At 40.9% G+C, this 18,258-nt stretch overlaps 1 protein-coding gene across 3 annotated transcripts in view; it reads left to right on the top strand.

Moving 5' to 3' along the window:
• Positions 1-18,258, top strand: part of Slc4a4 (solute carrier family 4 member 4) — a 337,951-nt gene that overhangs the window by 222,984 nt on the left and 96,709 nt on the right. For all 3 annotated transcript variants that reach the window (XM_052735335.1, XM_052735337.1, XM_052735336.1), the window contains exons 9-12: positions 6,425-6,512; positions 9,106-9,260; positions 9,888-10,001; positions 12,480-12,654. In XM_052735335.1, coding sequence (XP_052591295.1) covers positions 6,425-6,512; positions 9,106-9,260; positions 9,888-10,001; positions 12,480-12,654 — 532 coding nt within the window. The remainder of the gene's footprint in view (positions 1-6,424; positions 6,513-9,105; positions 9,261-9,887; positions 10,002-12,479; positions 12,655-18,258) is intronic.

Genomic DNA, 18,258 nt, shown 5'->3' on the forward strand with positions numbered 1-18,258 from the left:
TTTGTTTAGTATGCAAACTCTAGTATCCATATTTAACAGATGGAGACAGTGAGTTTAAATACTGTGTCCAAATAGATACAATTAGTAAGTGGTTCAAAGGTCATAGATATTTTCATTTCCTCTGTCGTATCAGAAAATTGTTACTAGGCTCACACATGTAGATGCACCAACACATAGATGCACATGTAAATGCACATCTTTGTAAAACCTTGTCATCTCTCTAAGCATTTAAATTCGTACACTTTACGTTAAGCATGCCATTTTGCATTCAAAGGAACCATGCTTATGTTACAAACATAAGCTGCTCTTAGCGGTTCAGGTGCTTGACTGAGGCATGGGATTAGCTGAAGAGAAGCTAATGCCTCACTTAGACTTGTGCTGAGAAAGAGGTTAAAGAGGGATTTGTAGCTTCAGGTAGATATCAGGAAATTACTACCTGATTGGGGGAGGAGTGTGCTTCCTGTGGGTCCCAGGGCAGAGTTAGGTGACTTCTGTTTTAGTTTCTACACGTGAGCAGGAAGGGGCTGTGGATCCCCCTCAACGGACTCAGATGGGTCTGAGCATGGTTAACCAACAGTGACGAGAGGTTCAAGGTTTGTTCTGAGGCAGGTTAGGAAGAAAATGAGAAGCAGATGTCCTGAAGCCCTTTCCGCTGTTCAGCCATCCTTCCCGATCACGCAGATGATTCCTCCCACCCCTCGTTTGTAAATACCTGGGGCAGACACTGGATGTGTAGTGTTGGAAAGGAGGTGATCACAGCTGTGCAATTAATGAGATTATCGTGATTGGTGTTTTCTGTAACATTCCAGCGGAGCCTTGCAGTTCTGTCTGAGCAATCACCTGGCAAGCCGCTGACTCAGAGGATGGCTGGAGTCCAGCTTGGTGCCCCGATGGCTTTATGCATGTCTCTGTACTAACTTTTCTGGGACTTGAAAGAGAAGACATGCCGGGAAATGTTAAAGAAAATTGCTCTTGCCTTTTCATTTTTATTACCTTTTTTTTTTTCTTCAGTAGAAGCTACAAATAAAAAAACATTTTAAAGGCCTTTTGTTGAACAGTGATCCACAGACACGAAGTTTGAAACCATGGCCGTTAGTGTGTCTCTTATCGTGTCTTCCAGTCTGCCTCATTTTTCTCTTCATTCTCTTCTGTCCCAAAGGGAGGTATTAATTTAGAGTTGAAATATGGCATCATCTGAAGAGCAAGAGGAGCGAAGCCATTTATTTAAGAGAAGTGAAGGGGTGTAATTCAGTATCATAAAACTATTTCCAGGCTGTAATCTGAAAAATACACCCTCAGATATTAATATTTTTCCAGGAAATATTTTATCTGTTTGTTGTCTTCTGAAGCAGGGTATACTGGAATCACCCAGTGGAGTCTCCTTAGCTGTTTAGTTTGTCTGTTTGTGTGTGTGTGTGTGTGTGTGTGTGTGTGTGTGTGTGTGTGTGTGTGTGTATGTGTGTACACAATATGAGGATATTTACAATGTCTGCATCCTGTGAAATCTAATAAAGTAAATCCCATGAGGAATGTGTAGTCATTATGATGGACCCAGCCTATGCTCCTTGGTGGGCTTTACCTTGCACACTGTTCTGTAGCTCTACAGACACATTTTTTTCCCACTAAAATGTAGAGAAGAATTATGCTGTGAGTGTTATTATTACTCTTCCTGAGAAACAGTTTTACCATTCTGGGCCTTTTCTGAAGCCTGACTTAGATCCCCTTCCTAGCTAAGCTCATAGGGTTCCTTGTACTTTGTTTCTTGTGGTCCATTGTAGCCTCTATTTGCAGTACTGTGGCTGGGAATGGCTGGCTGGTTGGGGGTCTGTGTTGGGGTGGGTCTGGCTTTTCATGTAAAAGCAAACATACCAGTCTTTGATGTCTGATGACTCAGTAGGATGTGTTTATGATGTTTTTAATATCGACAGCGTGCATTCCTTGCTGTCACTTTATATCCATTCACAGAGATGCGTATGGGTACATTTTCTTATTACCATTTAGCAGCCCTGGAATGGAGGCAATGGGAAGGTTTGCTATTTGTGCTAGAGGTAGAACTTCACACCTCTGGTGCTGTGGCGAAAGTTCATGGCAACTTAGAGAGGTATCTAGAATGGGTTAGGGTAAAACGCTTCAGGAAAATAAGAAGTAATAACTATAAATCAGTTTGTCCCTTTTAGATCTTGATCTTAAGACAAAGAGCTAGTCAGTGAACTTTAGCCTTCTGAATATTATACTTGTCTCTTTAGCATTTTATAAGTTAATACATTTTGCATGTTATAATCACTTGCCTATGAGAAATAATTTGTAGTTAATCATTTAAAAACATTATATTTTTGAGTTTGGGACAGTCTTCCTGCTATGGATTCTGTCTGTGCCCTGCACTGTATGTAGGTGGTAGTGATGGGGTGTGGTGGTCTTCATGAAGTCTATTGTGGAAGCTACAAGTTAGCCACATCTTCCAAAGCTGCTCATTATGAATAATGGGTTATTTGGTTCACTGATGTTTCAGAGAATGGAGTAAGGAATTGGTACATGCTGGATTTATTCTGGAAATAGTTGTGATCTATCAGGAAGGGGGTGCATCCCTTCTAAGAAAGACCTAGTGGTTTAGGAAGGCTAGCTCCTATTCTGATGCTGTGCTTACTCTGCCTATAATTATTTTGTGAATGTGAGTAGAGGCCACTGGTTCTGGACACCAGTGTTTCTTTTTGTTGTGAAGTGTGCCAGAGGCATCCTCTGCAAGCGGAATTAGTTACTTGAAAAAACTCACACAAGTAGGAAGGGGACTTCTGAACCCAGCTAGCAACTATTATAAATTCTAGCTCTGACACTTGTAGTTGTGAGTGAATAGAACAAACCCAGTAACAGGAGTCCGCTTTTTCCCCCCTGAGCTGTCAACATGGACTATTCACTTCCAGCCACACCAATGTGATGTTTACTCTTAATTTGTTAATAAAGAAAAAGACTTCTGGCTAAAAATAACATCTGTCCATTGACAAAACCTGGCTTGTATCATGAAAGGAGTTTTCAGGACATTATAAAAGCCGAGTTTGGCAGGATGTACGGCCGTCGTAAAAGCTGTAACAGCTTTTGCCTCTTGGATGGTAGAAGTGGGGTAGGCATTGGGCAGAGGGAGCTTTGGCGTTCAGTCTTCTTCCTAGCTGTGGTTGCCTCAGGCCTCGCATCTCCCCGTCTCCATTGCTCCAGTGCTGTGGATGAGAAGCTGCCGCAGCTCCTTGTTCCCGCAGAGGGAACTCTTAACTTAGAGCGAGGCCCGCGCTGGACACCTGTGCCCAGAGTTCCTCCTGCCAGGGTTTCAGCGAGTAGATCTCTAAATTGTTCCCAACTGACATAATAAGAAAACTTTTAACATCTCCATCACCATGTTGTTTCTACCTGGCACTTGGTGAAATGTCTTTTTTATTTTAACCTAGATGCATTTCCTTCTGGGTTATGGAACCAATATAATTCACATACTCTGGCTTATTGTTATCCTATATGTTACAGCGGCCACTGACCTATGACTTCCTTTCATCCTTTGGTATTACTGAGCAAAGACCAAGCAGTAAATGTTTTATAGAAAACGTGTGCCCTTGTCCTGACTTGGTGGCTCCGTTACGCTGTCAGTTCTTGGACAGTTACCTATTCTCTCCCTGGCTTTATGTTTGACGAGTATTAGTGATGGAGAGTATTTCCTCACAGAGAATGCAATATTTATTTAGGTTTTATTACCACATGTACAAGCTGATAATGAATCCATGTATCAGTTTCCAGAGGATGTTTCTTCAAGCTGAATTCACATGGGGCTGCTGGAGAGAGGTGGGAGAGAATGGCCCTGAAAAGATTTTAATGGTTGCGTATTATTTGGAACATTAATATTTAGACACATGGAAACAGTGACAGGGTCAGACAGGAGAAATCCAGTAAAGATGGACTAAACAAAGGAGCCAGTGACAAGACATTTTTCCTTTATGTTACTATACCTGTCCACTTAGCCCCAAACGACCATTTCTGTCATTCTGACAGAAGTTTATAGACAAGCAAGCAGAACTGGCAAATGTAGCCAGAACTAATTTTTTAAAAAAAAATTTTCTTACTAGGAGCTTGCTTTAGTGGCTAAATATTTTTGCTTGTGTTGTGCTAAGAGCGATGACCGTTCCTTCTAGTGCCACCAAAAAAAAAAAAAAAAAAAAAAAACCCAAACCACTTTACTGTCAAGAAGAAGGACTTTGTGGTGCCTCATTGCTATATATGAAGTGTTATCTTCAGGGGAAGACAAATCTAAGCATCAGTGGAAGTGTTGGAAGAGCTAACGTGCAGTTCCAGCGGTGACCACTTGAGCAGGCTTCAGAATTGCCAATTGCTTTTGCTGTTTCCTTCACTGTGGCAACCCTGGACAGTGAGTCCTGCCTCCACTGCAGGGCGAGTTCTGAGCAAATAAGTGCTGGATGGTTTTATGGTTATTCTGATAACAAAATCTGAGTAGTCAAACTTTTAAGAACATTTGTTACAATCTTAATTCCTCATTTTTTTTCTATCTTCTTTGGAGTAAATTTTACAAATGAAGAAAAGTACTCATGCTTAGGACCATTTTGGAATAGACGGTGACATTTATTTCACACTTTTTCTTTTTAAAGTGAGTTAGGGAAATAAATAAATAAAAGTAAAATTTAGTGAAGTAAGCTGCTAAACAGTTCTTAGTACCACCAAATCTTGTCTACTCTTCCTTGTTCCTGGCTATGTAAGAATCCACAGTTCTTTTCCCAGGAGGGACCTGTGAAAATGATTGTTGAATCATAGCCCCAGTGCATCTCTCTCTCTCTCTCTCTCTCTCTCTCTCTCTCTCTCTCTCTCTCTCTCTCTCTCTCTCTCTCTCTCTCTCTCTGTGTGTGTGTGTCTGTGTGTGCATGCATGCATGTGTGCAGAGTTGTTAATGGAGGAGTGAGACATAAGATGCCTGTGTACTGCAGTCTGCCCTCCCCGGACTTTGTTGTTTTGATGCTGGAGGCTGAACCAGAGCATCACGCATTGTAGCCACATGCTCTGTCCTCAGCCCTGTCTTTTACTAGGCACAAACCTTGGGCTCACCTATCATCTTCCCCATCCTCAAATTCCTTAATGTTAAACAGGAGGCACTCTGTTTTGCAGAAGGTTGTGTGGGAATTTAAATAGGGTGATGAATGTGCTTTGCAGGCTGTCGGAAGCTGTGCAAACACATGATTCCGTTGTATGTGTTGTCTTCACTGTCTCCCTGTTAGGTAAGACATGAGCAATAGCAAGGCAGGGATTTACCCAACGTCACCTTTTGTGTGCATCCTTTTCTTAGTCACTTACTTATAAGGTTCCCTCTTCCTCAGTGGAGACATACTTTTCTGCCTTCATGGTGAGCGAGGGACTCCTTCCAAAGTGACAAGTTCATCATTGCTTATTTCAGGACATACTAGCTCTGGAGCAATGCTTTTTATGTTATCAAGAAATTAAATTTAGAAAGGAAAATGAGAGAACCCACAAAGGGCTTTTCGCTATCTGTGAACGGTGCTTGAACTTTTTATTTGTCTCATATTTCTTTCTCCTTCTTATCAGTGTGTGGCTTACTTGTGAAGGTTTGGTTTTCACTGCATCCCACTCAGCTGAATAACAAGGTTTTCTGAAAATGTGGAGAAGAGCACTTGTCACTGCCCCTACTGGGTACAGGAAGGTCAGAGAAATCAGAAAATGGACTAAGTCTTTGTAGTTAATGCCCTTAACACACTTGCACCACAGATTCCAAAGTCAGTAGAACTGAAGACAACAGACAGTTTAAAACAGACCAGCAATTTGTGAAGTAGATAAGTAAACCTTTTCCTGCTCAATGAAGAAGGCTCTTAGGTTTCTTCTCTATCTTCAGTTTAATTTAGGAATACCTTGTGATAGTGTGAAAGAATCTTTACTGTCCCTTAGCATTGTATCTTTCTTTGTTTCAAAGATGAGTTCTAAGGGCTAGGTAGATCCCTCAGTTCGGCAGAACCTTGCTTCACAAATAAGAGAACCCAAATTCAGATGGCTAGTACCTAGGTAACTAGCCAGGTGCCGTGGAGTGTGCCTGTAATCCTAGCACTGAACAAGGAGAGATAGGAGGACCCCTGGGCTTGCTGGGCTGCTAGTCCCACTACATCTGGGAGCTCCTGATTAAGTGAGGGACCCTGTCTCCAAAACTAATGGAAGAGCTCCTCAGGAAGACAGCTGACCTGTGGCCTCCACATGCACACACACACACACACACACACACACACACACACACACACACACACACACACACACACATACTTGTGCACGCACATAATAAAGATGATCTCTACCGCTGATCTTATAATGGGTTAAGATAACAATTTCCTGGTTTGATGAAACATGTGTTACAGCCTTTGCTTCTCTCCTTCTCCATTAGGTTCTTATTCATTCTCTTAGGTCCAAAGGGGAAAGCCAAGTCCTACCATGAGATTGGAAGAGCCATCGCCACCTTGATGTCTGATGAGGTAGGGAAGCAGGACAAGCAGATGTGTGATTGCCTTTTGTGTTTGTGTCTATCCAGACTGTGAATTGACTGTCATGTTCATTCAGTTAGAATTCTGTGCCTACAAGGCTCTTCACAGGGTGACATACAATCATTTGTGGAAAGTGAGCTTCCTTATGTAGAACAGTAAGTAAGGCATGTGTTTTGTTTTTGTGTCAGATTAACACAAAGTGCATTTCCCTTTTTATTCCAAGCAAAAATATTTAGAAAGTATTCTAAATTTCTTAAAAATTAAGTGAATATCGTAAAGTTTTCCTATTTATAGGTTATTGTGTGATGTTTTAATTCAGTTATACACTTTGGAATAATCTGTGGCACAGTAGAGCAATGATGATTAAAGGCAATTAATTGTATACTGAAAAAATAGCTAATAAAGAGAATTTTGAGTGTTCTCAATGCCAACAAATAGTTACTGTCTGAAGTGGTCAATATGCAGGTACCTTGTTACTATCCTTACGTATTTTCAATTGGTAAAACTAATGTTTAAGTATTGCTGAATAAGTTCAAGGTCACTGTATTACTTTATCTCGTAAACTATCTAATTTATCAATTCTCTGAACTCATATGTCCTTATACTATATTATTTCAAAATGATGACTTTTATAAAACAATGCATAATAAAGTAGGTGATACATTTTCTTAGATATGAGAATGTATTTGTTTTTATGGTTTATGTCTTGTGAGGAGGCCAGTCTATGGTGCATCAGGTACTGTTGCTATCTAGTGCTTTGGAGCTGACATTTTAATCCATACTTACAGCAGCTTTAGTATTAATACGCATATTTAGTTATGATAAAACTCTGAACTATTCTTATAGTAGAGGAAATACTGTTGGAGTATAGGCACATCAGTTTGTGTTTTCCAGTCTTTCTACTTTGCTGTTTCTTAAGATTTTACTTTTGAGCTGTGGCTTGATTTGTCAGTTTTTCATGTTAAGTGTAGAGTTGTAGGCTCTGTCCCCACTGTGGTGTAGAAGTTCTGCATGACTATTGCTCAGCTGTTTGCTTTCTTCTGGGTCCAAGAGCACTTGTACACAACTCTGTTGTCTCCCTCAAGAGGACATTTATTTCCATCCTTTTAGTCGATTGATTTATTTAATTTTGTGTGTTTATAGTTACTTTCTTTTAAAATTCTTTTCTAATATAAATTAGGATTGTTTTTGGCCACATGTAACAGGCATAGAGTGGCTTTCTGATATTGATGAGGGCCTCTTTCAACAGGTATTTTACAACTTTGCTTTTTTTACATCTCATTGGTCAAAACTGCCAATATTTACTGGCAAGGTTGGCTGAGAAGGTGTATTTTTGACTCTTGTCTGTCAGAGAAAATTAGGCGAGAGAGGATATGTCTGCTACAGAAGAAACACTTTCCCTGTGTATTGCCTTCTTATCAACCTCAGAACTCCCAAACTAGTGTTATATACCTGAGAGCTCTTAAAAATGATTTTTTTTTAGGAGGAGCGACATGGTAGAAAGCCATAGCATAGGAGGGTATTGAACAGGGGCCATATTCTCTTTTGGATGATAAAAATAATTAACTTACAAAATGTAAAAGGCTTTATTTTGTGAAGAAGACCTTCAGACCAGCTCAGTTAGAAGAATGGGTTACTGAGAAAAGGGATTGGGTGCCATTTTGAAACCCCTTCTCTGATGGGAACAAAGGCTGTGGAGGTTTTGCTGTCTGTATGGCTTACCTTTATGTCACCATGATAGACTACCATGACTCCGGCAACTTATAGGAAAATGAAAACATGGAGGCCTATAGCTCCATGGGGATGAGAGTCACCACCATCATTATGGGGAGGCATGACAGCAGGACAGCAGGTGACAGTTACAGGAAGCTAAGAGCTCATGTCATCAAACTCAAGCAGAGAGAATAAACTAGAAGTCCAGTGAGAGCTGAAGCTCTCGAAGCCTGCCCCCTGTGGCATACTTCCTCCAGGAAGGCCACACCTCCCAAACTTCCATCAGCCTTGACAACAACTGGAGAGCAAGTGATCAAAGGCCCAAGACAGTGGGGACCATTTCTCATTCAAACCCCTATGCTGTCTTCGGTGAGTTAGATATTACCTTGCTAAAAGGGGGTGGGCAGGTGAGCACTGATTTATTCCTTTCTGCCAATATAACTCCAGCTTTCTTCTTTCTTTTAAAATAGCTCACAGTTTTAGAGGACAGCCGTGAGTGTGTTTTATCCTGGTTTTAAGAGTCAGTGTGAACTTGTTCTTACTGGATTTTCACAGACAGTTGTCCCATAACTTTTAATTCAGGAAACGGCTTTCAGCAGGGAATCTTGAGAAAACATTTTCATCTGGCTCTCACAGCGATTGTGAGAATTTTGATGGGGAAAAAAAACATACTTAAAATTCCATGTCTTCAACCCCTTACTTAGATGCTGAGATCATAACCTGCAGTGTTCAATAGACTGAATAGTGGGGAAGATGAGAGTGTAGTTATGGGAACGTCAGAGTGCACTGTGGGTTGTGTGACTCAGCTGGGATGTGTTGTGAGCCATTCAGAAGGCTGCCTCGGTTGATCAGCACATCTCTCGATATTCAGGTGTTCCATGACATCGCTTACAAAGCAAAAGATAGGCACGACCTGATTGCCGGCATTGATGAGTTCCTGGATGAAGTCATTGTCCTCCCACCTGGGGAATGGGACCCCGCAATCAGGATAGAACCTCCAAAGAGCCTCCCATCATCTGACAAAAGGTAAGCCAGTATGTGCTTGGCAATATTCAGGGATTGCCAAGCCCCGCCAGGAGACTGCGTTTGGAAAAGGTGTAGGGCCAGCCCATGCTTTGATAGTTCTAGATCCCCATGGATATTTTGCCTCAAATGAGTCTCTGATCTGCCTTGGCTTTAGATTTACTTGACACCGTAAAGCAAGTGTCCTATGCTTTGATGTCCTTTAGTGCTTACACTCAGCTCAGCTCATGGTGTTGGAAATGTGTCATAGGTCTTCTTTGAGGGATGTCTTGGGGACTTTCTGTCTGCATCTGTGGAAAGATCACTTTACTCAAGAAGAGCCCTTGCAGACTTAGCAGGTTAAGCAGTTTAGTAGAGAAGTTGAGGAGAAACCATTTCCTGGAAATCTGTCATTCCCCAGGTGAAACACCTTCGTTCCTATAAATGCGCAATAAGTTAAACTCTGTGTTCACCTAGGCATTTATCTCACCTCTAGATAGAATACGTTAAGAATTGCCTGTTAGCAAAGAATAAGGAATCATGATCTTTTTCTGAGAAGGCCTTCCACTCTGTCTCTGTAAACATCCTACAGCCATGAAAGCAAATGAACACAATAAACTAATCTCTACTTCACCCTGTTGTCTTTCTTAGGAAGAATATGTACTCAGGTGGAGAGAATGTTCAGATGAATGGGGACACACCTCATGATGGAGGACATGGAGGAGGAGGGCACGGTGATTGTGAAGAGCTACAGAGAACTGGCCGGTAACTGATGGAACCTTTTGCCATTCGTGATAAGGTTTTCCTTAGATCTAAATTTCCCTTCCTTGTTCTGAATTCACTGTCAGTATTTTATTTACTGCTTTGTTCGTTTGTTCAGCCAACAGACAATTATAGTACATCTATTAGTCACAGGAACTGGAGATACAGCAGTATGCCAATGCCCGGCCTCATGGGCTTCACTGTGTAGAGGTGGGCAAGAAGGCTTAAGCAAATAAATAAATGCACCAGTGAGTTTATGAGGACAATGAAGGAAAACAGGGACTTTGGTGATGAGTAGTAGTTTATTTTTAGACAGAGTGATCGGAGTGGGCCTTGTGGCTAAGGACAGTGTCCGAGGGAAATGCTAAAGCAGGTGAGAGACAGTCTGTGTGGGTGTGACTTAGGAAAGAGAACTGAGGCGTAGAATGCCTAGGACACTGACATCTGGACAGTGTGACCAATGGAACAAGTGATGGGATGATGCAAAGAAGGTTAAGGTGATGGCAGGTGAGAATGGGTGCTATGGCTGACTGAAGCTGGCCTAGGTTTCCTGGGTGGCTTTCAGGGTTCTGTCCCTTCCCTGTATGTTTACTCTAAAGTGTGGAAAGGGGTGGTCTGTGGTCTCCTTGCCCATACTGAGAATTCTGGTTTCTAAGAACCTTTTCGTTAACTTCTTCTGTGATCGCTTCTCCATTATTAGGTGATTGGTTTTTTGTTTTTTTTTTTTTTTTTTACCATTTTGGGTTAAGTAAAATTTTTAGTAGGTTATTCTTTTCATGAAGATGTGGAAATCACTGCAGGATTTAAAAAAAAAAACCAAAAATACATCATTTTAATATGCAGTTGAATCTGAATGAAATGATATTATTTCCTTCTACTGGTGACCCACTTGAGTTTCTCTCCTAAAGTAAAAAGGAATTATTTCTCTTCTTCTGAAAGAATGGAGAATAAAACCCTCCTCACCATATATATTGCTTAATTGACAAGGTATGATCTAGAACTCTGGCTTTAGATTATTTGGTCATCATGCAAACATCAGAGTTCTACTTATAAAAATCTAAAGGCATAGGCCAGTTATTCATTGTGGCTTCTTGATGTAGTCAAAAGGCAAGATAAAGATGACATGTATGAAGCTATTGCCAGCTTAACATGGCGTATTGTTTTACAGTACACTTATTTTTGTAAGTAGAGGAAGTATGCACTAAAGTAACAATCAAAACTGTAGTACATCAAATGCATGAACTGGTAACATAGCTAGGTTTGTGTGTAATTATATGCTTTTATATATCTCCCAGTAGACTAACGCTTACGTATGCCAGCATACCACCATGACAGACAAGGAGAGAATTGTACTGGAGAATATTATCATATCTAATGAAGCCTCTCTGTGATAGTGTCATTTCAGTTACATTGTCATCTTGTGAGACCACCGTCACATATGTGGCCCATCACAGATCTCAGTGTCATTAAGCAGTGCATGACTACGGTTCTTTATAAACTATTTGCACTAGGAATAACCTTGCCATTGTCAACATAGAACTCAGATATGAGTTGTGGAATTTAATGTGTTGAAATGCGTCAAACTGTTGTTTTATTCTTCCTTCTGTCCCCTTCCCACATTCCTTTAGTAGCTGCACAACCCAGTGTCTAGCAAGGACACAGAAGTAGGGTGCTCAGCGCAGCTAAGGATGAGGTGTCAGGCTCTAGAAAGGGGTACCTTGCACAGAGGTCACATTCTGTGGGGAAGGCTGTTTCTTCTGTTGGAAGAAAAGGAGGCTGGTGCATGGGTTCAACATGTGTCTTGCCTGCCACACACCTGCATGCCCTTCGTCCCTTTGGGTCCTTGTTCCAAATTCACTTTCTCAGAGGCCCACTCTGGCCGTCTATCTATATTTCCCAATACCTTTCCCCTAGAACTACATAATTCCCACCTCCATTTAATTTTTCCTTGATTTTTATTTATTTACTTATTTTTCTTACTGTCTACCCTCTGTCCCCAAGAGTAAACTCCATGAGGTCAGAGATTCAGAGCCTGGGTTGTTCAGTGTTGTTTCCCCAGCAGAGAATGATGGCAGAGTGTGTGCATCTCACAGGTCTTGGTGAGCACCAGAGCGGGGGTAAAATGACATTGTGACATCTTAAGGGGCTTTAGGAGAGATGCATTGTATTTGGATGTTTGTCTTTGGAGAACGGAAAATTATAATTTATCTATTCTATACTGTCATCTAAAAGGAACAACTAGATGATCTTTGGGGAGTGTTGGACCTATTCTGGTAACTGAAAAAGAGAGACAGAAGAAGATGTATTTCTCTAACATTTTTTTTTCCTGTCTCATCTAAATGAGACTGTCTTATATAGTATCTTGTCATTGACTCAAGCATGTGAAGTCCAAATTCTTTGCGGTTCAGTGAATTATGTCTTGATGAATTTGATGGCTGTTTATCTTACACTTGATCACATGTTTGCTTTCTCCCTCTCCAGGTTCTGTGGTGGATTAATTAAGGACATAAAGAGGAAAGCTCCATTTTTTGCCAGTGACTTTTATGATGCTTTAAATATTCAGGCTCTTTCGGCAATTCTCTTCATTTATCTGGCAACGGTAACCAACGCCATCACTTTTGGAGGACTGCTCGGGGATGCCACTGACAACATGCAGGTGGGTCTGATGTGAGAGAGGACGCAAATAGTCCAGTGCAGATTGTCCCTCTCACCCCTGCAGCTCTGCGAGCAGCAGATGGCCCTTCAGTTGCTCAGCGTGATTTTTCTTTCTTTTGCTGGATGCTGCATTTTACTTTGCTTCTGGCTCGCTGCTGTATTTCCAGCATGTTAGTAATTACAAAAATAGCTCGATGAAATCTGGCTTGAGTCACAAGTGGGGAAAAGAAGGGGAGGAAATGAGGATCTACAATTCTATTTGGGCAAAAGCATCTCAGCTGCTTGGATTCTGTGTGGTGCACAAGGTTTAGAGCTCCCAGTATAGGGAATGTATGGGCCTTATTTGGTTTCACTTAGTGATCACACTCTTTGGGGATGTATGATTACCTGCCTCTTTGCCCTTGTTCGAACATGAGCAAATCCATGCATCAAGCAGTGGAGTGGTTTGCTCAAGGCTGGATTTGCCTGCCTGCCAGTAGAATTCAGCTTTAGTGAATCCCAGCTGAAGTTGTTTCTTCTATTCCTGGACCGTCTCTCACTGAACTGTTTAAAGAACCTGGCCGAGTTAATGTTATAACATTAGTTACAACCACAGTTTGTTGGTTATGAAAGGTGGTGTTTGCCTTCCTTTCACGTCAATAATAGCTACAGTTTTAATAAGAGAAAAGATGTCATCTATCCCCGTACCCCCCATCAGTTAGAACAGCGTGTGGAAAAATGACTTAAAGTTGATCTAGGCATTAGAAACAGTAGGTGTTGTGCTCGGTACTGAATACACAGTGAAGGAGCTGAAACTCGGTTGAAGCCCTTTCGAACTCTACTCTTCCATTTGCTTGCCCGTTAGTGTTAAACGTGGCATTCACATGTGCTGCCTGCCAGCTTCTTAGTTTGTAAATGTAGCTAATTCCTGCAGATTACTTTTGTTACATTTCTTTGGCTCCAGTAAATATTTGTGCTCCAGAGTCCTTTCTAGATGCAAAGATAAGATAGAGATGATAACACTCTTGTGGTACCAAGTACCAAGGGAAAAAAATGACACAATTTTATTTTAGGTTAAGTATGTTTATCCATTAAAGAAAGCCGCCATTTTATATGACATCTCATGGTTGTGGTGGTTGATGGGCTCAGCTGAGGCCTTCTTTCTTTGGCCCTTCATATGCATCACAGTTAAATGGCACCAGAATTTGAAGTTGTCTGATGATTTCTGGTCAAAAGTGCCTAGGCTAGAGTGTCTAGAGCAGTTGGGTTCTAGGGAAGCTCCATGTGGCTTCTCCACAAGACTGGCACGGGCTCCCTCACAGCAGAGGCACCACTAAAAGCTGAGGCTTCTTGGAAAGAGGCAAGTACCGTTCATTGTTTCGTCTCATGTGGTTGTGTATCTTAAATTGCTCCATTTTCCGACTTTCAAAGACTCACTGAAATTCAAACTCTCAATGAAAGCTTGTAACCAAGTATTACCATTGATTAGCATTTGAAAAACTACCATTTTGCTGGCCAAAGAACATGAATCTCTGTGCTACCCTGGGCATGGGTTGCGGAGACCAAATGTGTGTGATTTAGAACCAAAGTACAGGAAGAGGGTTTTGCAGCCGCCCCTGCCATGGGTATCCCTGTTCCTAAGACAGGGATAAACAACTCAGTTGTAACAGTAATAAAATTTTCATAAACTCTGACCTAGATTCAAGCTGGGCGGCAATTTCTCATCCAGGTTACAGCATAATGCTCTCAAAAGCGGATCGTTTAGGAAACCAGTGGAGAATCCACTGAGGAAACACCTTGAGGCCAGCATAAAGCTAGCACATACAGCCACATGTGGCATTTAAAACATGTGTTCATGAGGGCTTCAGCTGTTTACTAGCCCGGCCCCTCCTCTTTAGTATATCAATATTTATTTTGCCATTAAACACTTATCATATTTACTGGCTATTCCTTTGTTTTTTCATTATTCTTGAGAATTTCAGAAGTGCATATACTTTATTTTGATCATATTCATCCTTTCCTCCTCTCCACTCCTCTCAGATTCACTGCTCCTATCCACTCCATCCCCCCCACCCTCAGCCGCCCACCGTCATGACCACTATTGAAAATAACCCTCTAAATCTGGTTTGTGTTGCCCGAATGGATGCTCAGAGGTGTGGGGCCAACCAGTGAAGCATGGTTGACCTACCAGGGGTCACTTCCTTAAGTGCAACTGATTCTCCCTACCCCAGAAGCCATACACTATCAGTAACTCCTCAGACGGAGGCTCTGGAGACATCCTGTCTCCATGCTAGCCTGTTGAATGGCTTGGTCTAACACAGGTAGTCAGTAGGCAACCGCATCCGCTGTGGGTTCATGAGTTCAGTAGTGCTGTCATTTTCTGAGGGCTCCGTTTTACTCCAGTTCTTCAACCTCTGGCTGAGAGCCTTTCTTCCCCTCTTCTTGGCTGATTCTTAAGCCTTTCAGGGAAAGGACATATATTGATAAACCATTGGTGACTGAGCATTCCATAGAGACTTATTCTCTATACATGGACCAGTTGTGAGTTTCTGTGTTAATTGCTGCCCATGGAACAAGGCAACTTCTCTGATGATGTTTGAGGGTTGCACTGTCTGGTTTTGAGAAGATGTTTAAGAATAAAAACAACTTTTGTTGGGCGATACAGAGGTCTACTTGTGCTGAAACATCTTAAAGAGTTGTTTTTTTTTTTTTTTTTTTTTTTTTGATGGACATTGAAAGAATAACGTAATACTTCCTACATGGACATTTAATGCTTCTTTTGAAATATAATCTTTACCATCTTGTGAGATTTAGCTTTAATTTTTTTGTGGGGGGATACTGAGGATTGAACTCGGGGTCTTGGGCATCCTGGGTATCCTAGTTAGGACTTCTGTTGCTGTTATGAAACAGCATGACCAACGAAACTTGGGGAGGAAAGGGTTTATTTGGTTTACACTGCCACATCATTGTTCATCATTGGAGGAAGTAAGGACAGGAACTCAAACAAGGCTGTTACCTAGTGATAGGAGTTGATGCAGAGGCCATGGAAGACCGCTGCTTACTGGCTTGCTCCCTCTGGCTTGATCAGCTTGCTTTCTTACAGAACCCGGGGCCACCATCCCAGAGATGGCACCACCCTCAATGGGCTGGGCACTCCCCCATCAATCACTAATTAAGAAAATGCCCTACAAGCTTGTCTATAGCCAGATCTTATGAAGGCATTTTCTTACTTGAAGTTTCCTCCTCTCAGATGATGTTAGCTGTGTCAATTTAACATCAAACTACCCAGTACACTGGGCAAGTACTCTACCACTGAGCCAAATCTTCATCCCAGATTTACCTTTAGAACGTAGTAGCATCTAAGAGCAAGGGGGTTTATCCAAGTGTGTTTTGGTAACTTTTGGATGATTCAGTTTCTATTTGAGTGAGTCCTTGGGATAGTAGACTTTGTTGTATAATAAAAATAGATATCATGGGATTTCCCTCTGTTTTATATAATCTTGGTAAACCCTGACTGTTTTCTGGGTTCTGAAAATGTCAGAAGCATGAATGGGATAGAGCATCAGTGTGTTAAGCACTGCCCCCAAATATTTGTCGGATATTAGCCTGGGAAGTTGGAAAGTTATACAGACTCATGAGGACATTTTTTTGGATGTACTTTAATTATTTTATTAATAGATTTTGTAACCTCTATTGATAATTTTGTTGAAATAGTGAATATAGGTGAATTTTTAAAGGTTTCTGTGAATGAAAATACTGAACAACATACTTGACTTCTTTTGCATATGAAGTCTTTTCCCTTTAGTACTATACTGACAAAGTCCTTCTAGACAGCTTGCAGGAGTCACAGTGGGTGGCCAAAACATGAATAAGGATTAATAAGGAAAATTGGTGGTTACTAATGCATATTTGTTGAACTGAAAAATTAATGAATAGTTTTTGTTCTGTTTTAAGAACTAGGGAGTGAGCTGGCTTGACATATTTAAGAGTATCTCATGACTGAAAGGGTGTGTACCTTACCTTATGAATGTTTTAATCTGTTAGCAGAAGGCTTTTTGACTTGGCATTAGGACAACAGAATATTTTGTGGATTTGGTGATAAGTCTTAGGTCATTTCATAGGTATATGACAAATACTAATTTATTTCTTTGCAAATGTTTATGGAGTGCCTACCATGTGTTAGATAGATAGACTTTTATATTCTGGAGGTAGAGTGAGGTGAGTAAATTATCTAAAGTGTTGATGGAAGCAACATTTTTCTGTGTCCCTATGGGGTACTAGCAGTGGTATGTAATAGGCTTATTTAAGGATTCAAGTCCTCTCCCTTCATTTACCTTTCTAAACACAGGACCAAGACCTTGCAGAAAACACTGGGCAAACCTGGGTGTCTGCCGTTATATTATCTCTTTCATAAATGAGGCAGCAGGTTAGTCTCCATAGCACAAGCAGCTCCAGTGAGTCAGCTGAGAACCACGTCCTTGCTTTTAAAGGCAGACAGCTCAGAGATGGTTTGGATAGGGCCTTTATTGTCAGGCTACAAATAGACATGGGTGCTGGGGAGAAACATGTTGTGAAAACACAGATGACTCACTGCATGAGTGTTGTCTAAGCATACTCTTCTGCCAGCTTCTATTCAGGATGTCTGGCCTGCTTGAAGACAAGAATTTGCTTTCAGTCATTAATTTCAGGGTTGATAATATCTATGTATCTATCTATGTATTTATCATCTGTATCTCTATCTGTCTACCTACCTACTCATCTACCATCATCTGTCATGTATATGATATCTATTTATCAAATACATACATATGTAACTTGTCTATATGCTTGTGTATGTCAATATATAATTATATATGTGTGTATGTGTATCTGTGTGTCACTAGAAAAAGATCATCTTGTAGTAACCAAGATAATTTCTCCTGGAACTGCATTCAAAATAAAGGAGTTGAGGCTATAAAATAAAGTAGTTGAGGCTACAGTGGCTGCCAGTATAATTCAGTTGTAATGCCAGCACAAATAGCTGCTTGCATTCCCTATTGTTAGCATATATATTTTGCCGGTCAGGAAGCTCTTAGAAGATGCTGGGCCTTACAAAGAGGGTATTTACAGATTTCTGATAGAGATAAGTGTGGGCAATTATAGTTTATCTTGGGTTTCCTGGAGCAACTGAACTACTTAGCCAAGAGTTGACTTTACCTTTCTGTAGAATCCAATCTCAGTCTTTGCCTGTTTCTCTTTTAGAGTGTAGAGATGCATAAGTTCCTAAAGTTTGAGAATGATACATCACTTATTCTTTTTGGTTGTGCCCATCAAGCTGATGCCCTGGTTTCCTTGCTGTATAGTAAAGAAACAGTTTTCAGCCTCACTTTTCTGAAATCTCATCCCCTTCATAACTAAACCATGATATCAGTATCATACTTACATTCTTGGTTACAGAGCAAGTGTATTTCTCTGTTTATTTAGATACTTTAATTATTAAATGTCAATATATAGATACATTTCACTAGAATTTATTGAAATTAAGGGTTTTCATTCTAAGAGCTACTATATGGAGTTGGGCCCAATGATACAGCCCTGTGATTATAGCTACTCAAGAGGCTGAGGCAGGAGGACTAAGTTCAAGGCC

This window comes from Peromyscus californicus, unplaced genomic scaffold (assembly GCF_007827085.1).
Source record: "Peromyscus californicus insignis strain IS unplaced genomic scaffold, ASM782708v3 Scaffold_13__1_contigs__length_99412109, whole genome shotgun sequence".
NCBI classification, from domain to species: Eukaryota; Metazoa; Chordata; class Mammalia; order Rodentia; family Cricetidae; genus Peromyscus; species Peromyscus californicus.